General features: G+C 43.4%; 1 protein-coding gene across 1 annotated transcript; it reads left to right on the top strand.

The window, feature by feature from the left end:
* Nucleotides 1-1,152: 1,152 nt before the first annotated feature.
* On the top strand, nt 1,153-20,878 carry CHMP4C (charged multivesicular body protein 4C). Its single transcript, XM_066624186.1, has 5 exons — nt 1,153-1,479; nt 15,883-16,060; nt 16,464-16,572; nt 18,135-18,243; nt 19,854-20,878. The coding sequence occupies exons 1-5, from the start codon at nt 1,275-1,277 to the stop codon at nt 19,916-19,918; spliced, it is 666 nt and encodes a 221-aa protein (XP_066480283.1). The 5' UTR covers nt 1,153-1,274; the 3' UTR covers nt 19,919-20,878.
* Nucleotides 20,879-23,060: the final 2,182 nt, after the last annotated feature.

The following is a 23,060-nucleotide window of genomic DNA, read 5'->3' as shown; positions in this document are numbered from 1 at the left end:
GGCCTTTTCAACCACACTAGATGTTGTTCCAGAACCACCTTTCAGAGCGCGATACCATAGTTTTTCGAGACTGAAGGTTGCCAACATGAGTACATCAATAAATGAAGCAACAAGCATCCAAACTAGGTATTTAGCTCTGAGCAATAGCAGATTCAGGGTCCAATCCTATTCAACTTTCCAGTGCTGATGGAGCTGCAATTCAGCCCCCCCCCCTTTAAGGGAACCAATATTCCATCACCTTGAGGAAGACCTCCCTGTCTGCTGCAGGATGCAGCACATGCCCTATTGACATAGCTGAATCAGTGCTGGAAAGTTGGATAGCATTGGGCCCTCAAATCCTACATAGACTGCAATCCTATACACACCTGGGAGGGAAACAGCACTATCCTATGCATGTTTACCCAGAAGTAAGTTCCACTGCGTTTAATGGGGCTTACTCCCAGGAAAGTGTATGTAGGATTGCAGCCTCACAGCCCAATCCTAAGCATGTCTATTTAGAAGTAAGTCCCATTGCAGTCAATGGGGCTTACTCCCAGGAAAGTGTGGATAGGATTGGGCTGTCAGTCCCATTGAATTCAAAAGGACTTACTGTTCTGAGTAACGTGGGGTTAGTTTTACCCTCAGTTTCCTGTCTGTAAAATGGGCACAATCAGCAAGAACCCTATTAAAGGGGATGAGTAGATGCAGGGCTGTGGCTGCCTGAGAAGCTCCCAACTCTGTTCAGCACTGCGTTGAAGGGCAGATGAGGGAAGGGCACACGTTTGGGGGGGGCAGGCGGAGGGGGGAAGCCAGGGGTGGCTGGAGAGTGGCCAGGTCTGGGGATCGGGATGAGACAAGCTTGATCAGAGCCAAGAGCGTGGATTGTTCAGTACTTCAGCTCTACAGGTGCAGCTTCTGGGGAGCCCAATGCAAGCCTACTCACAAGTAAACCCTGCAATGCTCAGTGAGACTTCCTGCCAGGGAAGCGTGCACGGTATCTGCGGCGCTGACCTCACAGGCTTGGCAGTGGCTCCTGCTGCGTGCCTGGGGGTGGTGCACATTCCCAGGTGGCACACCTGGGGCAGGTGCGTGGCACTCACGTGGCCTCGTCCCTGGGAGGCGCCGCTTCCTTCCCTCCCGGCGTTTCTTGGTTGCTGCGACCGGACGGAGCTGGGCGATGCAGTCCCGGCCGCCTGGTGTTTGTTGTCGCTGCTGAAGCCCCGGAAGGAGCGCTTGGGCCGCGCCAGCCTTTCCTCCGGGAGTCTTCCAAGCAGTCCAGCCCTGGAAGCGCCGCGATGAGCAAGATCCACAAGTTCTTCAAGGGCGGCGGGGGCTCCGGCTACTCCAGGGGCAAAGGCAAGGGGGGCCCCACGCCCCAGGAGGCCCTGGCCCGGCTGCGGGAGACGGAGGAGATGCTCACCAAGAAGCAGGAGTACCTGGAGGCCAGGATCGCGAAGGAGCTGGCGCTGGCCAAGAGGCACGGCACCAGGGACAAGAGGGGTGAGTGACGCTGGATGATCATCGGGGCTTCGCCTTGAACTGGGCCTCACTCCGGGAACTCCACTTGGGATAGAGCTTTGGATAGAGTTTTGGTTCTTGGCCTTGGAGCAGGTGCTGCTAGTTAGGAACCCAATCCTATGCATGTCTACTCAGAAGTAAGCCCCATTCTAGTCAATAGGGCTTACTCCCAGATAATGTGGATAGGATTGTAGCCTAAGAGAAGGTAACTCTGAGCGCGTGCAAAGTGCCCACCTTTCGACAGTGTCTAATTGTGGTTAGGGGGCAGTCCAAAACCGTCTGTCTGTCTGGTGAGCAGATGTCATAACCCCACATTACCCCAAAATGTAGGACATTTGAGGAAAAATGTAGGACACGGCAAAATAAAAGCTAGAAGCGCTTGTTTATTGATTCCATGTGGTTAATTTAAACCATTTCTGCCCAAAGTTGTATATGCACAACAGGGATCGAATGTGTACACCTGTGGGCTGGGCAGAAATGGGTTTAAATATACTATTTATTATTAAATTTTAAACTATTACATATAATGTATTAATTGCAAGAAGACTGTGCACTGCTTGCTGGGGCCACTCACAGGAAAAGGAGGACATTGGAGTTCTTTTCCAGGACAGAAGGCTAAAAAAGAGGACATGTCCTATACATATAGGGTTTTCACTTTGTTTACATCAGCTTGAAAGTCACAGTTGTCCCTTGCATTTGTATCTAAGGCAACCCCCTTCCATTTGTAATCCTTGCATGTGATTATGCAGTAGCAGGATCTGAGTGTCTTTTCCTATGCAAAAACATTAAATTTTTCTATTTCCAACCAGTGCACTTGCGATTCTCCCTTCTCTTTCCCCTTGCCTGTTCTCCTCAAAGAAAACTCTCTCTGCACAAAATTGGGACCTCTGCAATCTCTGCATAGGGTGCTCCATGTTTTCTAATCAACTGTAGCACTGTGAACTTTGCACCCATTAACAAGTTTGATACTTTTATCCAGTTGGCTTATAAATAAACTAAACTTTGAACTGGTTTAAAGTGTTTTCAGAATCTGGTAGTTTTAGCATGGTATCATGTCCAGCAATGCTATCAATGAAAGGTTTCCTTAAATGACTCCCATGTTATTTATTGCTGTTGCTGTGCAGGAACTGACACCTTTTCTCCATACCTCACCCTTTTCACTTCCTTATATAGTGTAGTTCTGGAAGTAAATCCCAATCCCATGGAAGTAAACCCCTTTGAGCTTGATGTAATAGAAAAAAAGTTACACTTCTTTTTGTCCCTCCCCTCTCTTCCTTCAAGGAATTCAAGGTAGCACGAAAAATTCTCCCTCTTCCACTTTATCCTCACAATAATCCTTTGAGGTAGGTTAGGATGGGAGGTAGTTGCTAGCCCAAAGTCACTGAACTTCATGGCTGTAGTGATGATTTGAACCTGTTCTCGCTGTCTGTTGCTCTAACCACTACACATACTGATACTGTATGGTTCTTTTAGTAAGTACTTTAGGACCAAATGATCTTCCTGTTCACCTGTAATCCAACTTTAAATAGGGTGTGATTGTATTTGCCAACATTCTTCTCTCCTTTGTCTGCCTGTCCTTTCTTCTGTTACTTTCTTACTGTTCTGGATTGCAAGTTCTTTGGGAGCAGAAACTTATCTGTAAGACTCATGGGACATTAATAGTATGATATAAATATAGTAATACTATAATGGTGTATGCTTACACATCCTTTACAAATAGCACATTGATTACATCACTGTTATGATTGTGTTAAGGTGCCTAGAACTGTTAGTACTAATGGTAAATAAAGCTGCAATCCTAATTGCACTTACATGGGAGTAAGTGCTATTGAATTTGATTGGACTTACTTCTGAGTAAACATGCATAGCTAGCTCTGAACCAACCAAGGTTAGTAGAGATAGAACAAAACCTTAAGATTCCTGATGGTTTACCTGTTTAAGTCCATCCACAAGATGCAAACATTTTAAAAGTGGAATATTTTGGTGACTGCCTGATTCACATTTAATTATAGTTGTGAAGTATATAATGAACATGCTTCTTTTTCAAGTTCAGGCATTTCCAGGGCTGTGTTTTAAAAATTAAAGAGCTTTGCATGGCTTAAGGAGCAGTTGTCAGATGAAAATATGTTCTTGGATTTGTTGTTGGTCTTTAATGTACGTTTTTAGGATTGACTGGAATCCAATCTAGAAATAGATGAATATGTAACAATGGAAGTGTTATTTCACATCCTTGGACCTCCCCTAGCTACCTCATAAAAACAGCTGCATGAAGTCACAGGGGTGTGTTCTGAACTTATATAATAGTTCACTGCAAGAATGGCTCTGTCGGCTCATGGTTCAGCTTAACTTGGGGTTGTATGCTAACAAAGAATAGGGCTGTAATCCTGTGCATGCTTTCCTGGGAGTAAGTAGCATTGAACATAGCTAAACTTGCTTCTGAGAAAACATGCTTAGATTGTGCTGCATGTCTGTGATTGCATACAGGATAGGATACTAGAGGAAAGGCCCCATGGAAATGAGTCACATCCCACCAAGTTCATTCAGAGTAACTGTGCATAGAACAGGGGTGCTTGTGACCCTCATTCATTCTTCCTTTCCTTTGCTGAAAGCTCTGCTTCCTAGAACCTCTTAAACTTTGGTCTGCAGCACCAGCACTTTGAAATATCATGCATTGTGCAAACAGCACTGATAGGAATCCAGATACCTGAATATCCAGATTTCAGTCACTTTCAAAAGTTCTGTGTGGGGTTTAACTTCACATGAACTTGGAAGGGAAGTTAACTTGTTGGCAACAGTGTAGCCAAATGTGGCAGTGGGTGTTGTGAGTTTATAAACTGTACACTTGGACTTTATCCCAATAAAGTGATGCCAGACTAGGGCTGTCACCTTGTTAATTGATTATAGTACTTGACAAGGATTTCTTTTAAAGTAACCTACAGGTTTAAAAAAAAAAAATCTGAAGCAAGAGGCATACTTTGTACATAGGTGGGAATATAAGGAAAGCCTGACTGGATCAGGCCAAAAAGCCATTTAGTCCAGTGTTTATCCCTATGATCCCAAGTTGCCTCAGGTCCACAAGCAAGAGTGAAAGTCATGCTTATCTCATTTCCTTGCTCCCCTGCATCTGAAATTCAGCGGCTTACTATAGCTGAACCCAGAGGTGTAGCACATAGCCATTGACTGACCTGTTCTCTGAATTTGTTCAGTCCCAATTTAAATAATCCAAGCTAGTGACTATCATCACATGTTGCGGCAGTACATTCCCCAGACTAATTGTACACCATATAAGTGCCTTCACACATGATGCACTCCTGCGATAGCAGACATCATCTGCTGAGATGATCTGTATGAGAGGAAATGGGGACTGCCTTTTAAAATGGTGCTTGCTGTGTGTGTTTTTCACAGTATTAAATATGTAATTAAATATATGTATTTTTAAAATCTGATGTCCAGTTTATTGGTGGTGCCTCTTTAGTAGATTCATTCATTATTTTTTAATGAAACTGATTGCAGTCCTATGCTAAACCCATACCCAAATCTCTACAATGCTTGCCTTGTTAAGGTTTTTGTGTTAAAAAAATTGTCATTGAACGTTTTATTGAAATCTTGATATTTAATGAATTGATTTATTATTGAGTTGTTGACTGAGTTCGGATCTGTAGTATTGATTGTGAAATTCTGTGGAAGTGTGCAATATTGTCTATTTTGTAACATCAGGCAGTGTGCCCCCTTTGCACCTGCTTACTCACTGAGTAGGGCTGTTAGGCTTCAGATTTGGTAGCTTGTGGATGCCATCTGAAGGCTTTGATTCTCAATCTCTGTTCTTGTGCAGGTCTTACAAGAAAGATCTTTGTGGCAATGTAGCAACCTGTAGACCACTGTGGATATCAGGTTTCAATGGCTCCCAAACTTATCTGGGTCACAAAGCCCCCACAGCCTCTTCTCAATTGGATGCTATCATCTTGGATCTCACAAAACTCAGGTTTTCCTACCTATTCCCCCCCCCAGGTGCCACCATTTTGAATCTCACAAAGATGGCATCTGGGGGAGAAAGGTAGGAGGGGTCACTGGAGCGTCCCTGTGAGTGTGCTGTGATGCCCTAAGACAGTGGTTCTTACACATTTAGCACCGGGACCCACTTTTTAGAATGAGAATCTGTCAAGACCCACCAAAAGTGATGTCATGACTGGAAGTGACATCATCAAGCAGGAAAGTTTTCAACAATCCTAGGCTGTAATCCTATCCACACTTACCCAGGAGTAAGTCCCATTGACTATCATTGTTAAAAGCTTATACATAGTACCCTGATAAAAGTACAGATCTGTAAAATATCCGCAGGTGCAGTCATGTAGCATGGTAGCATCAAGTCTAATATATTAAAAATAAAATAATGAAATTAATGGGGACCCACGTGAAATTGGCTCACGACCCACCTAGTGAGTCTCAATCCACAGTTTGAGAAACACTGCCCTAAGGCATTTCAACGCACTCTTTGAAAACCCCTGGGTTAGATGATGGTATAATTGCAAAGGAAGGGTTTGGAGTGGGGGTCCAAAACATATGCAGGCAATGTTGAAATGGACAGTCATGCACACAACTGTAAAAGCCATCAGAATCTTCAAGTTCGTTCTCTTCAGCCATGGGTGCTATAATTATTTAATGCCAGGGTCATGCTGGCACATATTGTCCATTTGTATGATGTGCCAAGCACAGCTATTGGGCCACTTCAGGAGGGTTTTTTGCTGGGAGGTGGACAGAGGAAGTCTCCTTTCATGTGCAAGCTGTAGATAAGGGAATTTCTATTGTACTAATGGAAAGGAGTTGGAAGAGAGCAATGTTGCGTGCATTCTGTGTTTATAGTTTTTTGGATGCAATCCCATTTCAAAATAATGAACGGAACATCTAACAAATCTTCTCCCCGCTATACATATAATGTATCACATGCTGCTCCAATTGTTTAGCAGCTTTTGCATGCTCCTTTCACAACAGTGTTTTCAATGACCACATGTAATAACTGACAATGGTGATTGGAAGATGATTTGGCTGTAGAAAGGGGACAGCTGACTTGCTGTACCCACCAGCCTTGTTATTTAACTCTGCCTGGATAAGCACTTCTGGACAGGAGAGACCTCCAAAGAATAAGGGGAAGGGGGAATTCTCAAAGAAAATGGCAAAGTGTTGGTTGATTATCTTTGCAGCTGTTGTCCTGCTGTTCCACTTTTGAAAAGAAGAAAGCCAGATGAGCTTCCCTGCACTAGAGTTGTATAGCAGGTGAGAATTAAACATCCAAAGAGTTAAAAATTAAACTGAAAAAAACAAACTTCTGCAGAATTGTGCAAAACATGGTGGAGAGTTGTTTGCAACCAATAGCATCAGGAACAGCGTTGAAGAGCGGCTTGTGACACCCGTATAACCACATTCTTCCAGATCAGGGAATGTTGCTTGAGAAAATTATTGCATTTTACCAGTCACCAAATATTATCCCTTTGAGTACTCAGAAAATGTCCTTCTCTGTCCTACCAAATTGTCATTGTTAAACTCTAGGGAAACGTGGGATAAATCTGCGCAGTTGCTAATAGAAGTTTAACACATGTACTGTTGGTGATGTTGTGTGTCTCATGATGATGAGCTGTATTCCTTGTGTGTGACTTGGATGTCATGACTGTGCCGTCCTTTGAAGTCCTATGATGATGCAAGAGTTTCATGTTACCACAGAACAAGCCTAGCAGCTTATTCTTAAGAGCACTGAAGTGAGCTGCAGAGCTGTCTTAGAAAAATATTTCCCAATCACTATTTGTTTCTGTTCTCAGAGATGGCTTGTGAATTTTAATTTGCAAAAAAAAAAACCTAACAGGAGGAAATAAGATACTAATTGCTTTATTAGAAAGGATACGAATGCAGTGGCGAACCACCCTGGCCCCACAACCTGGGGCAAAGGTTCACAATGGTGCCCCAGTGGGCTGTTGCCACCCCCTCACTCACCTGAGGCTCATAGAGCCTTGCACAACCTGTGCCGGCGTCGGAGAAGCCTCCTGAAGGTTCCCCAATGCTATAAACTGTGTTTCTAGGAACCCTTTGCCCCATAGACTGAATGGGAGATCCACACCTGTACAAATGGGTGTCAGCTTTTGACATCGGTTAGTCCAGCTCAGAATTAAGCTAAATTGGGGAAATTACACTGCATTTTCACCTCTTGCATTATATAACAGTTTAGGAATTGTTGCCTGGATAGTGGAGTGGAGCGAACAACCTCAAAGTGCTTCCAGTTAGGCTACTTGTAACCATGAGACACCCCAAAATATTTTTATTAAGAGATATATATAATTCATCAGTGGAACTCCTTGTCACAGGGTGTGGGGATGGCACCTGCCCTAGATGGCTTTAAAAGTGGATGGGACAGATTTATGTAGGAAAAGTCCATCATAGGTTACAAGCCAGATACAAGAGAGTACAGGATACAGGTATTCTTGTCATCTTGTGTGCTCTTTGAGGGATCTTGTGGACCACTGTGAGATACAGCAAGCTGGACTAAGGGGACATTTGTCTTGATCCACGAGGGCTCTATTTATGTTCTTAGAAACAAAAAAAAGCAATGCTTCCTTGGAGAATCAGTTGTGCAAAGATTTAAGTGGTTATGGGTGGAAGAGTATTGGTAAATAGCTCTGTTTGGACAGGCAAGGTGGGCATGGCATCATTAATTGAAGGCAGGAAAGAGGCAGGCTGCCAGCTGGGCTGAGCTTCCTCTGCCAGAGATGAACCAGTGGGAGAAAAGGAGAAAATTAGTGGGAGGTTTAAAACAAGCACTGGGGAATGGAGGCTTTTAGTAAAAGGGAGGCAGAGTTATTATCTGGGCTGGAGGAGAAGTGAAATTACTTACCCTAAATCTGTTGGGTAGTGTGGGGTATGAAGTCCTTCTGTGAAAGAAGAACCTGGCTGCATCACCAGAGGTATGCAGTCAAAAAGGTGTCCACAGTGGGCAGAGAAAGTAACTCCTCTCAGGGCAGCTACTGAAGAAAGAAGCTTTCCATGCAGGAAGGACCTTGCCATAACTGGACAGTGGGGATGCCTTCAGTAGGGCAGAAAATGCCACAAAAATGGTGGAAGTTTATATGGAAGAGGCTACCAAAATGGCATGGGCACCTTCAGTGCATGCCAAAATTCTGCTCCCAAAGCAGAGTTAGTTATAGGACTTTCATCAATGGATACAAAGACATTCCTGGGAGAATGATGGTATTTGGAACATTTCCTGGGTATGCAGTCAAGAGTTTTCTGGGCTTGGTTGAGTTGAGGTGTGATCTTCCAGGAGTGTAATTGCACTCCGGATTGGAATATTTCCTGAAGGAACAAAAGGTATGGTAAAGTGTGGGTTGCATCTATGCTTAGATTGTTGGCAGGAGAGATTTCCTAGAGAAGGAAGCTGAAAAGAATGTCCAGGTGGCCTGGCTTAATTTATACAACAGGACTTGTGCTTGCCACTGATATTATGCCACCTGTATTATGGAGAGCCTGAATTTGCAAGACCTAAGACACACAGATACCCTGCAGTGCTACAGCTTTCGATTCCAATCAGTCATTCCAGTAGGTGGCCCTTGATTAGCCTGATCTTGATTAGAATGAACCTCGCCCCCTCCAGGGCAAAGTCCTGGATGACTCTTAGGAATGTTGGCTAAAAAACCAAGATGGAGTTAGGAGACACTATGCAGGTTTTAAAAAGTGACTTCATCGGCAACAATTTTAGGGGACAACTTGACTTGAGCTGGGAGATCATGTATAGTAGTGGCAGCTATTTCTTTAAAAGTGTAGTAGAAGCCAAGGGGGGAAGACTTAGGTTAGTAGTAAGTCTTTTGGTACAGGGAGGAATACCCCATTCTCTCAATTAAAACTGCCCACATGTGGTGTTATTTGTCCTTGATTGTATCTTGTGGAAACTGTATGTTTTGCCTGAGTAGGGCCAGCCCAGCCATGAGATGAGCTGGGCTGCTTTGGGAGAGTGCAGGTGGCTTCCTGTATCCATTGGCTTCCTTGCCTAGCACCCATTCTTCCCTGCACATCTGCTCAATGTTTTGAAATAGCAGCACAGCAGGGCAGAGTAAGGAAATTGGGAGAAGCACTGCCCTACTTCCACACGTAAGCAGGCAGGGCCTGTATCTAGTGCCATTGGGTGAGGCTGGGAGGAGCAGCAGCAGCAAGAACATAAGAAAAGCCTGCCTGGATCAGGCCAAAAGCCCATCTAGTCTGGCCTTCTGTATCTCACAGTGGCCCACCAAATGCCTGAGGGAGCTCACAAGACAACAGACACAACCTGCGTCCTGGTGCCCTCCCCTGCATCTGGCATTCTGAGGTAGTCTACTTCTAAAATCAGGAGCTTGCACATATCTATCATGACTTACATAAGAACATAAGAACAGCCCCACTGGATCAGGCCAAAGGCCCATCTAGTCCAGCTTCCTGTATCTCACAGCGGCCCACCAAATGCCCCAGGACTTGTAACCTGTGATGAATTTTTCCTCCAGAAATTTAGGTGTCTTTTCCCCTTGGGCCACATCAGGTCCTGAGGGGCAGGTAGCACCTGGGCATTTGTGTAGTTTTAATGTAACAAGAAGAATTTACTTCCACCCTCTCCAATTAAAAAAAAAAAGTTAATGCCTTGAATTTGGATACCCATTCCACAGCACATTAATTTCAGAATGAACAGAAGTGATGATGAATGAGGCCCATTTTAAAAAACAAATGCATGTATCTCTCCAGCAACACTTTTTAGAGAAAATGGATCATTGACCTCTCCTCCTGAAAGGAGAACTGCTTGCACTGAGGCAGTGTTATGATGCCTGTTGGTGAACTGTCACCTTCTAAAATGTGAGGGCAGCTTATTTTGGTCTTGCAGAATATCCAGTACTGGAAACAGGTTTGCGTGTATTCTGTGACTTGCACCAAGTATACAGTTGGGAATGAAATGATTGTCAAACTCAACAAAGCCCTTGAAATATAGGATTCATAGTCTGTGGACAGGTCACTAGTTCGTCTCAGAAGTTATGGATTTACATTTATCATTTGTTCAGGATATGGCTTTAGTTCAGTTTATGATTCCTTACCCCAGTGGTTCTCAAACATTTTACTGCCACGACCCACCTTGTTGGCTGTGGCGGCCATGTCACACCCCAGAATGCAATGCTGCAAGGTATTCTGGGGCGCAATGTGGCCAATGAAATTGGTTATGTGCCGGCGTTACGTAGAAACTGCAAGGCATTCTAGGACATGGCGTGGCCCAGAAGGCCTTGTGACTTCCATTCCGGGTTGCTCTGGCCCTGCAACCCATCAAAAATCAGGTCACTACTTTATCCTATTCCATGTGTGTAGAGAGCACAACAAATTGTGTAATGTAGACAAGTACACATGATGAAAATGTAAGTATATCCTTTATACAGGTCGTAGGATTCAGTATTTGTTGGCGTAGAATTTATATATTTAAGCACAATGTCAGTACAACTCTGTTAAAATGGTCTTTCATTTTGGAATTCAACATGGGCATTCAGTTATTTGGTCCCCAAAATCTGCACTCCCAGGAATGATCTTTTAGCCCACACGAATGCTGTGACAAGCACAATGTAAAACGCAGCATCAGCAATGTGTTCTATTTTACCACAATAGTACTTTATGGCAGAATGCTTTATATCAGGGGTCTCTAAACTTTTTGGCTGAAGGGCCACATCAAATATCTGGCAGTGTCGAGGGCCCCCCCCCCCAAAATAAAATTGAAATAAATACATTAGAGATGGAACTTAGATGAATGAATGAATGGGCTCAAATGTCCAGGATTTCTCTAAGCACCAACACAGCCCAAGAAATAAAGCACACACACAAAAGGGCCCCCATTCCCCCACCCCATAAGCACAACTCTGGTTGTACTTGGTCAACTGTCCACAGGCTCTCAGAAGATCAGAGGCTGACCACAGGCCAGATAGAGACTTGCTGTGGGCTGCATCTGACCCCTGGGCTGGGGTTTGGAGACCCCTGGTTTATACTAACACTAGAAGCAATTTTACAGCATTTGGACACAGGCAGAGTACACGCCTCTAGTGAAAGTCTTCGATTGTGTCTCTACATTTTGCCTATTTTCCACCTTTGCAGCTTCTGTGATGCCCCAGCATACTCAAGAGGCTATTGAGTTATCTGGATCAGGGATGATCAAACATAAGGTGCATAGTCCAGACATGACCCTGGAAGTTGTTGTTCAGCCCATGTGATTTGGGCTGTCCCAGAACTACCCTTTTAGCAGTTCCACTTCTGCCAGAATTGTGGGAGGGAGAGATCAGAAAAAGCCATGGAAGGCAATGAACCCAACAGGGGAGGGGCAAACCCAAGTGGAATGAAAGAGAGAGACACTGCTGGAAGTGCCAGCATCCCATTATCATGTAGGCCATCCTTTCAGCAGGGCTGCCTCTGCTGAGATGTTACTTTGCAGCGCACCTTCAGCTGCTAAATTGGGAGGTGATGCCTCAGCAAAAGCAATGCTGCTGAAAGGTTGGCCCACATGGTAATTGGGCTCTGCCATAAGAACATAAGAGCCCTGCCAAGGACCCATCAGGTCCAGCTTTCTGTATCTCACAGTGGCCCACCTGATACCTTGGGGAACACTTAAGGCAAGAATTATCCTTATCCTTTGCCACTGTCTTAGATCTGGCAGTCAGATAGTCTACCTCTAAAACCTGGTGGTTGCATAATGTTGTTATTGCTTGTAATCTGTGATGGTCTTTTCCTCCATAAATCTGTCCAGTTTCCTTTTCAAGGCATCTAAGTCAGGTGCCATCACCACATCCTGTGGCAAGGAGTCCCACAGATTAATTACAGTACTTTCTAGGTAAAGAAATATCATTTGTTTGTTGTAAAAAGTACCATCAGCACCTCCAACAGCTGTTGATCTGTGTAGTGACTTCTCAGCAGAAGTGGCACTGCTGAAAGAGCAGTTTTGTGTGGTGATAGAGCTATCCCAAACCTTAAAAATCTTATCAAGATTTACATATTTACTCTTCTGTCATTTGCTGCTAATGAGCTCCTATGTGAGAACAAAATGCTTATTTCTGGCTATCAGCTTAATGATGTCACTTCCTGAATTATGTCACTTCTGGTGCACAGCAATTGCCATAACCCACTGTATGAAAAAAGTTTGACACCCCTGGTCTAGAAGCTGTAACTATTCTTCATTTTTGGCTGTTGTTCAGCATCGTCTTCTTCTCCAACTAACCAGTAAGCAAAGAACCTGACTCTTATTGACTGGTGAACCCCAAGGCATCTGTGGGGTGGTGCCACCTGGTGTGTCGCTTACCTGGAGAAGCTTGGCATTCTGGAAGTTTGAGGGTGATGTAATGACATAATTATGTTGCCCCCGACCTTCTGGGCAATGCATTGCTTTAAACTGGAGAGCGGAAAGCCCTGCGGTTCAGCTATCTTCGGCCTGCTCTGGACCCAGTCACCTTGTGTTCTTGCTGGCAAGTGATGAAAACAAGATCTTTGGTGAAAGCATGAGATGGCTGGGCCCAGAGCAAGCCAAAGATCACTGAATGGAGGTTTGGGTGGTTTAGTGTCACCCTTTCTGGGGGTAACACCGTGTGTAGTCTGCATTCCCCTTGTGATGCTACTGGGTGAATCCCACCTGATTCTTAAGAACAGGAACTTCAGGTCCCCAGTTAATTTCTGCTTCTCGCTCCCCCCATATGCAGCCGGACAGATAAAGCACGGTTAATGCTCCCATGCTGTCTAAAGCAGGAGCCTCATCTACAGTCCTAGTGAATTACCCTGGCCTAATGTCAGAAGCATCTGATGCTTTGTGGGAGAGGCTTATCTACTGGCCCCGCTGCAAGTGTGAATGTTATGATTAGGAGTTTGGAACAGCATGAGTAACTAGGGTAGGGATCACATCCAGCTGATCATGTTGGAGATTTTTATTTGCTGTTTGCATTTTAACTTCCTTGCTTCCACTCCTTCCCCCCCCTTGTCTAACTTGATCAGTGCCTTGCTTTCATCTTGTACCTTTTTCATTTGTTGCTCTGATTTCTTCAGCCTTTTAATAAACTACTTGTATTTTTACTGTTCTACCTGCCTGGTCTCCATTTGCTCAGGAGATAATCTTACTCTGCTATTGCCTGTTTTTAAGGATCCCTGGATTAGGGGGCACTCTGCCAAGCTGGCTTCTTTCTGTCTGAGCTTCCTAGCTTTGTGTGGTGGCAGTGAAAACCTATCTATTCCCAGTTTCTCCTGTAGAAGAGTCAAGCAGAGATCTAGCAAGGCTGAAGGGTGTCCTTGCCAGGCACTGCACCTGGTTTGCTCTCCATCTTCCCTTGCAGCACTGCTTTCAGGATAGCAACCTGTTGCTTCATCTTTATCTCAATGACAGCAGAGTGAGCTAGTCCAAAAGGCAAGCTAAGATGAGAGAAACTATTCTTCCTTTTATTGCACAAAGTTTCCCCAGAGAGTTTAGTAACAAATACTTCCTCGAGTGACTTGGTTTGTTTTTGTATTCCACAATCTAGATTGTTCCATATAACCAAGTTACTTTCTTCTCCAGGGTGATCTTCCAAATTTCTGATTTGGTGCTGAAAAAAAGAGAAACTGATTCAGAATTGCCTTTGAACCTAGAGTATGAACATATGTTTATTCCTCAAGCTGTTAATCATCACACAGTTAATCCCATTTTAGCCATGTAAGAAGCACAGGTTAGGTGCCTCCTAGTCCTGACATGTGAGTTTAAAGCCCTAAAGATATAAATTTCTCAAATATTTCTGAATGGACTTCCATTCATGTTATAAATGTCAAAATGATCCATGACATTTACTTGCAAATGTTTGGTAAACCTGCAAAATAGTGATTCTCAAACTGTGAACTGTGACTCCCTGGGGAACCACAGAAACCAGACAGGGGAGCCACAGAATTGTCATGAAAAACCTGCCACCTTATACAATGTATAGGATTGTAGCCCTCATGGGGAGCCATTGCCACCACCCAGTAGGTCAAGAGAGCCGCCAGTTGAAAAAGTCTGGGATCTGCTGCAGCAAAAGATTTACTTACAAAGGGAGAACTGTGAACTTTAGTTGTACCAATATACTATACTCACAAAAGGATAACTTCATTTTGTCTCATATGAAATTGACTGTACAGATGTGGATATGTTAACGATGGGGATATGTTCTCTGTCTGAATGTTTAATTGTTCTTTAAAACTTGTACAAAAAGGAACCTTTGAAAATGGGATCCAGGTGGTGTGGGAAGCTGCAGCTCGAGGAGCAATTGGAGAGCATGTTACTACATGAATAGTGTGACTTTCATTTGCTTAAAGAACTTTCTGGATCCTGCCCATTATTTATGACCCAACCATTGTGTGTCATAGAAATAATTTTGGCCTAATGCATGGAATGGTGGGTGAAGATACATACATTGTTTTGTTTCTAACTTGATATATTCAAATTAAAACAGTGGTAGTTTGGCTTAGTAGGATCTAAGTTTGCTTGCTGTCCATATTTATTTTTAAAGGAAGTTTCCTTCATTTCAGAAGAAAAACTATATAGTATGTAATGAATACATCTGTACTACAGCTCTGTAGAACTCTGTAAAAGAATCCAGGTGTGTCTCTTCTTGTACAATTTTGTCAGCTCTCTTAGAATCATGGTGGTGCAAAAGTAAAGTTGTTTCTATCCTATGAAAATCTATAGTGACTTGTGATCTCTTTGTTTTTCTCAGATTGCTCTCTGATTCTTCTTATCTGGCTCTCTCCCTTTTCTTCCTGAAATCTTTGAAATGGGGATCTTTTTCCAGTCTGTGAAGTAAGTTGATCTCCTCTACTGTGCAACCTTAAGGTTAAGGCATGTTGACTGCACGACGGGTGTGACCAATGGGAATTTAATGGGGAACCCCTGTCCCCTCAGCAAACATTGACTGCATTAAAAACTAAGTTGGGCTCATGATCTGCCTTGTCTGATTGGTAGCTGCTCTGAATCCAATTGCCTAGATACTGGCCAATCTTTCTGGACATTGTTAATCTGTTCAGTTTGTTCTGCGTTCATGAACCTGGAGTGTTCCCCCAAATCAGTCTTATTTAAAATGGCAAGCATATATATTTTTGTTTGTCTGATTTGCATTTAATTAATGCATGTTCTTTGACCAAAACTCGACCCTAGTGGTTTTTTTAAATTGATTTCTTCATTTTTTCCCCCTAAAAGTTAAGTGGTGGCTTTCTAAGACTTCTTCATTTTTCTAGGAAGTATGTACTTTTTTCAAGTTTTCCATCTTGCTTTCTTCCTTCCTGACAGTCTGTCTCTCTTAGTGCTAAGCACTGCAACAACTGCATTGACACTTAGTTATGAAATGGTATGTTGCTTACCTTTCTTATGTACAGCGGCACTGCAAGCACTGAAGAGAAAAAAGAGATATGAGAAACAGTTGAGCCAAATCGATGGGACGCTTTCCACAATTGAATTCCAGCGTGAAGCACTTGAAAATTCCTACACTAACACAGAAGTATTCAAGAACATGGGCTATGCAGCCCAAGCGATGAAAAAAGTACACGAAAATATGTAAGTGGAACATGTGGTCAGTGCTTCATTTGAAAATAACCCCTCCCACTTAAGGCTGCATCTGGTTTCCATTTAGGTTACCTCGGATAATATTGTGGTTTGCAGCCACAGGCACAATTATGGTGGCTTGACTCTTCTGCTTCATGGCCAAGATTCAGTTCTGTGGTATTTTCAGTTCCTCCTCAAGATTAACATGCCTGGAATAGATGTTAACTGCAGTCTCTGCTATTCAGAGAGAGAGACTATTTAACATGCCTTCCTTCAACTATACTGAAATATTGCTGCTTGCAAAGTCTGCTCTGCCAGTGAAATATGAACTGCATCTTTATCGTTTCAAGTGGTGACTGATGAGGTGTTTTTTAGAGAGGGTAAGCAAAGTAATTTTATTTTATTTCTTCCCCAGGGACCTAGACAAAATAGATGACATGATGCAAGATATAACTGAACAGCAAGATATAGCGCAGGAAATCACGGAAGCGCTGACAAGAAAAGTTGGGGACGATTTTGATGAGGTTAGTCATGAAATTAATGATGAATGGTGCAGCCTAAATGTTGACTTTTTTGTGCTTGATAACATCTTGTTGAGTTTCTTTCCAAGCACATAATTTATTTGTTTAAATATACTTAATATCTCAGATGACAGAAGCTATATCTGGTCAAATGATGGGAATCAACTGGATGGAGGATAATTTTAAGACAACTGGGCAGGGTACCATCTCAAAAATATGTTTTCCTCCCCAGGGAGTTTTTTTTTTTTTTAAAGGAAAGGTATAACAGGATGTAATTCTGTGATTTGTTTGCAAGGTGGTCAGACTCAATAGTGTCAGTTCAGTCAGATTTTATCTAGACCAGGGGTGTCAAACATAAGGCCTGTGGGCTAAATGCAGCCCCAGAAGCAATTTATTCAGCCCCCTTTATAATTGGGCTCTCCCAGCTTGATGATATTATTTTCAAGTTATAGAAGAGCAATTTGTGTACTTTCTCTTCTGTCACTTGCAGTTACTGAGTTTTTAATGTGAGAACAAAGTGCTTATTTCTAGTTATCATCTGCTTAAGATGTCACTTCTGGCCCTCAGCACTTACCATGAATGTTAACTTTAGCCCTCTGTATGAAATGGGTTTGACACCCTGATCTAGACAGTCTGAGCCACAAATCAGAACTTTCTCAGTTTCAGTCTTGCATATACCATGAAATTGCCAGGTAGCCTTAGGCAGGCCACTCCCTCTCGACCTGAGTTCCCCAATTCCAGAATGGGGACAACATTCCTTATTTACCTTATAGGGTTGTTGTAAGGATGATATCAAGATAATAGATATGAAGCTGTCTGCACGATCAAAGTGCTACACAAGTACTTATTAAGTGTATGGAAAACCTGAAAGAAGCACTCTCGGTAAGCCCAATCCTGAACTGCCCGTGGCACCCAGGCTCGGTGGCACTGAGAAGGGTTGCCGCCAGATCCTGTGGCTCCCGGGCTGCCTCAGAAGGGGACTTTTGTCCCCTTCCCCCGAATAAGGTAAGTAGCCTCACAATGGGGCTACTCACTTTACCATCAACCAAAAGGTTGGTGGTAAGGTAAAGGCACTTGTGTAGGGCGCGCAGCCCTACAGAAGTGCCTTGGATCCAGCAGAGCTGAGCTCCGCAGACCCGCCTCCCATCCCTCCCCCAGGGTCACGCCTCTGCGTCACACCTCCTCCACACCCATCACCGCTGGCCTCCCCCTCCTAGAATGCCTCCTCCTGCCCCTGTTCCCGCTTGCTGTGTCGCTGCTTGGCGGTTCGGGAGACTGCTGAGCCGTGGAATCTGGGCAACTGCCCTGCTCTAGCCCAGCACTGGCAAGAGCCCAGCGGTGAGGCTGGCAAATGTACTTTATGGCACGTTTGCGACAGTGCTCAGTGGCACAGAGCTGTGGATTGGGCTCTTAGTCTGCAGCCACTTTGCTGCTTAGTAGCCTTGAGTCTTGCTTATCCTGGAAACCAGGCAAATGATGGTTTACCAAAGGTGCTGACATTGTGGGGAGAGAGTCTTGCTATGCTTGATTTCTTGGCATGTAATGTGTCAATGTTCTGCTTTCAGGATGAGCTGCTCGCAGAACTGGAGGAACTGGAGCAAGAAGAACTTGACAATAAAATGGCAAATGTCCGATTACCAAGCGTGCCAGCAACACGACTGCCTTCCCAACCTGGTAAACTGTCAGCTATGTTAATGTTGCTTGTTAATAGTGTACATGATATAGAAATATTGAAGGGAAAGAAATGACAGACAATATAGACAAATCTTAATTTGCTTGATGTCACTTCCGGCTATGACATCACTTCTGGTCCCAGAAAGATTGTCATCCTAAAAAGTGGGTCCCATGCTAAAAAGTTTGAGAACCATTTTTTAGAACCATACACACAGGAATGCATTTCAAGCAGCAGGGCAACAATCGTTTGTTTGAGTCTGTACTTATGGGAAATGCTGTTTCCCTGTTGCACTGTCTGCTAGTTTACAGGGGCTGCAAGGCACTAGGGAGCCGTAGCAATAAACTAGCCTGTTACAGTCACTATAACATGGCAGAAATCCCCAACTTTCCCCCCACCTGCCCAGTGTCTCCACTGCTCTCTCTCTTAGCCCATGAGGCCCATATTTTTCAGGGAGATGCCACAAATGCATGTATGATGTGCACACAGGTCAATGTGTGTATCTGTTACAAAGACCTTGGATAGGAACTACACTGCTATTGGGATTCACTGTATACCAGCATTAGCAACACTTGCAGTTCCTGGGTACCAGTCAACATTGAGTGTGTGGCTAGTTTGTGTCACGGGTGCTTTTTGAACTTCTGTTATTGCCAGCCCTCATTTTTCCAACTATTGGACTCCTGTCTCCTGCTACACTCCCTCACCCTCCAATGTTGCTGAAATTTATCATGCCTGGGCTTGTGATAGCTACTGTCTTGCCACATGTTAGAGGACATGCACTGGTGACATGCATCTTCTGGAGATATGGGGACAGGAACCCTGCACAAAGCAGCAATACGGCACCCAAGTCTCTGAATTATGTCTGATAATTTGGATGCAAGGTCTTTTTCAGATCAGAGGTCTGTGTGCAATTCTAGTAGACCTTCTTCTGAAGACCTCCAGGATAGCAGGTGAGGCCAGTGGGTGCACTGGCCCTCCGAAAACATTGCTTTGCATTTTTGGTAAAACTGGCTTTTAATTTGTGAAATAACTTTTCATACTTTAAATGGCTACTGTAAGAAGATCACAGTGGCAGCTGGTGCTGTGGGGGAGGTGCTGGAAAGATGCTGCACCACTCTTCCCTCTCTCACTACTACTTCTTCTCTTTCCTCTTCCTTCTGAAATCTGTGTGGAGGGGGAAGGATGGTGAAGAGGTCTTGCCTTTTGGTGCATCGGTGGGGAGCCCTCTCAAGAGTGGCCAGCTGCCTTTTGGCTGTTCTGCCCCACATCATGGCATCAGTGCTAGGTTATGGTGTTAGGGTTAGGGTGCTCCCAATCCACCACCTGAAATGACCACTGTGTCTCATGGGTGGGCCAGCCATAAAATAGCTGATTCATGTATTTGAAACCCCACCTAGAAACACAGCAGACTTGCTTAGCACAGAATGCTGGTGACAGTCCTGCATGAGGCTGGCAAGTGTATCTTTCAGTTGATAGTACTGGAATTGGATCAGACAAATTACGGCCAAGGTTACAATATATGGAAGTAGTCCAAGACCTCCTGTTGTGTCACCACATTTGTATGACATTGTTTCTATATGGCTGAAGAGTTCTTGTCCTGTTCTTGCTACAGCATCTTCAAAGAAGCGAGTGGAAGAAGAGGATGATATGAAGGAGCTGGCAGCGTGGGCTTCTTAACACCAGCCTGCAGATTTACAGCAAATGCCATAGAAGAAGTTTATGGAACTGTGTTGTGTTTTGTACACAGAGTGCGGCTGTGTTTGATGCGGACCAACATCGGTCCCTAGTCGGTGTTTTGTATGTACATTTTTTTTAAAGTTAGGCTTACCTGCAAGATACTTTTTCTCCAGATGTAGCCTGGCTTTTTTTGTATTTAAGAAACCAGGCGTTGCATGTAACAATTGGCTGTGTGGTCTGTAACTACAGAGTACTGTCCTATGACAGTGAAAGTGTGTGTTTGTGCAAGCATGCATGTAGGTGATTTAAATTCTTTTAAAGAAAGAAAGTTCAGTTCTTTTAAAACAAGACTGCAATATTTGCCTTCTTAGGGTCCCAACTTAACTATGATTGCATAATGCTACTGTTTTTCCAGGCCTTACACCAATTTTGCACTATCAGATTTCTTTGCTTTATATGGCATTCTTGCTTACTCATGGTCTAGTGTGGGAAAACTAAAGAGTCCTCTGGCACTTAAAGACTTGCACACGAAGGCTGCAATCCCAATCTATTTTAACTTGCAAGTGTGATGGGAGGATGATTGACGATGACCGACCTTCTTCACAAGACTTTGATAAATTGGGGTTGAGCCCCCAATACAGTAAACTGAAGGCTGTAAACAGATTTAACTCTAGGCTGGATTATATTCTAGGGCAAATAGATGAGAGTATCTGTTCCTCTTTCCTTGCTTATCTTGTGTGCTGAACTGTTCATGCTGAGATTTCCTAGCACTATGCCATTTATCAAAAAGGATAAATGGTTTCTCCTTTTTTGAAATGGTCAACTTACATTTGTTCAATTTCCTTTTTCTTTAAATGTTAAATTATTCCAATTTTGTAATGAATGTGATTTTATGTACCATATTTCAGATGTGATTATTTTTTTGACTAAGGCGATATAAAAAATATACATGTGAGTGGATATGGGAGCTAAATAAAACATGTAATGAAAATAACTCTCTAGCTGACTCTGTTTTAGTGTATCTTGGTCAAACACAGTAAGCTAACTGCTTCTACTGTGCCAAATTTTTTTGGTTAAAAAGTGGCATTGATCTAGTTTTATAAATCAGTTTGATTTATAACTGGTGGCATGAGGTCCATTCGCATTCTGCAGTTTGGAGGCTGATGCTTAATCATCACTTTGGGGTGCCTTGATGAAAATATTTTGAGAGCCAGAAATGTTAACCACATGCAAAAGAGCAGCACACTTAGTGGTAGGTAATGGCACAAAGACTTAAGATGACAAACTATGGATTTTGAAGCAACACTAGACCATCCAAATTGCCAAAATAGGTGTAGTGGGTGTAACATGCAGGAATCTTATATTCTGGCTGTGCAGGCCCTGGTGTGTATAGATCTGTGTCAGCATTGCTGTAAGAGGTTCATCTACTTTTGCATGGCAGGTCCGAAAAATGAGAGCATACTATTTGGGATACTTTTGCTTCAAACTTATAGTCTAGCTGGGTTGGTAAAATGTGTGTGAGCCTGCTATTTAGGCAAAAGAATACTAGCCTACCTTCAGCTTCTGTCCACAAGTTGACATTTTAGCCCCCTTCAGGAAATCCATACCTGTAGATACCTTTCTAGTGGCTCACCATCTAGGGCACCAGTTCAAAGGCAGCCTGGAGGATCTTGTTGCACCTCTTCCTACTCCCTAAACACAGTGCCATACTCCAAGTTGAGGCATGTAAGCTGTCTTTAAATCTGTTATTACTGAACCACATCTCCAGACAGTATAAGTTTGCATGTTTGTGTAAGGACCATGATGGAGAATTGCAATTTTCAAGGTCAAACTTTTGACATCTTGAGTCATTTACAACTCTGTGTGAGAGAGGAGAAACAAAGTCTGAAAGGAGGCTACTGAAGATCTGAAAGCCTCAGTCAAAAAAGAAAAAAAAGACACCAGCATATTGAGGGGGGAATCATTGTTCTCCCTGGAAACACCCTTTGAGTATGAAAACCTAAAGAAAATTTCATTTAAGTCTACAATGAATAGATGAAGCAAACACTTCTAGGGCAGGAGGAAGAATGAGTAAAGAAGTCATCTTGGACAAAATTGGTGTACTTGAAAAATTGATTAGATTTTGATTGTAGTTGAGTACTTCTTCCTGTTCTGATGGGAGAATTCCACTCCACGAGAGTTCCCATATCTGAAACTTGATTAAGATGCCATTTCAACACAGCTGACCAGACTGGCATGCGATGATTATTGCACATACATTTCAATTTTTGAATTTGATAACTGAACATGTGATATTGATGAGGTCTAAGATCTGTTTATTTGCCTGAGCCTATTGTATTTGATATCCTATGGTTATACATTCTATAGGGAATGATTTTCACTGATTTTGTCAACTGCTACTGCCTCTCCTTCCTTTATTCAGTTCTCTAAAGCTTTACTTGTTGGATGGATTAAGGATCCAGACTCCTGTGTGTATGCAGGAAAATTTCATAGACTAGGAAGGCTTGCCAATCTTTTTCCAGGAAAATATCTGAGGGAACTTTGTGTGGATTCTGGGACATTAAAATATACAACCAGGAGAGCCTAATGAGCTCCTGTACATATGTAACTGCAACCCAGCCAGGATCTGAGCCAACAGGCACCTCAGTATATTATCACAGAAAAATCTTTCTATAAGCACAACTTTAGATACCCTACCTATGGGATGGTAAGATTCTTTCAGCCCTGTACTTTTAGGGCTGTTGTCTGAATGGCTTGCATCTTGTTTAAAAGCTTAGTGTCTTTTTGTGATAAAATAAAGTGTTTGTACATTTTACTAAGGTTCCATACCTATATGAATTACAAATATTCTCTCTGGCCAGAGCCTTCTGCCATTGTGTGTTAAAACTGCAGATAAATTCTGGCTAGAAAGAACAAAAGAACAGCCCCACTGGATCAGGCCATAGGCCCATCCAGTCCAGCTTCCTGTATCTCACAGCGGCCCACCAAATGCCCCAGGGAGCAAACCAGATAACAAGAGACCTCATCCTGGTGCCCTCCCTTGCATCTGGCATTCTGATACAGCCTACCTCCAAAATCAGGAGGCTGCGCACACACATCATGGCCTGTACCCCGCAATGGACCTTTCCTCCAGAAACCTGTC

The sequence above is a fragment of the Tiliqua scincoides genome, chromosome 4 (genome assembly GCF_035046505.1).
Source record: "Tiliqua scincoides isolate rTilSci1 chromosome 4, rTilSci1.hap2, whole genome shotgun sequence".
Taxonomy (NCBI): domain Eukaryota; kingdom Metazoa; phylum Chordata; class Lepidosauria; order Squamata; family Scincidae; genus Tiliqua; species Tiliqua scincoides.
This window is presented reverse-complemented; position numbering and strand designations above follow the sequence as displayed.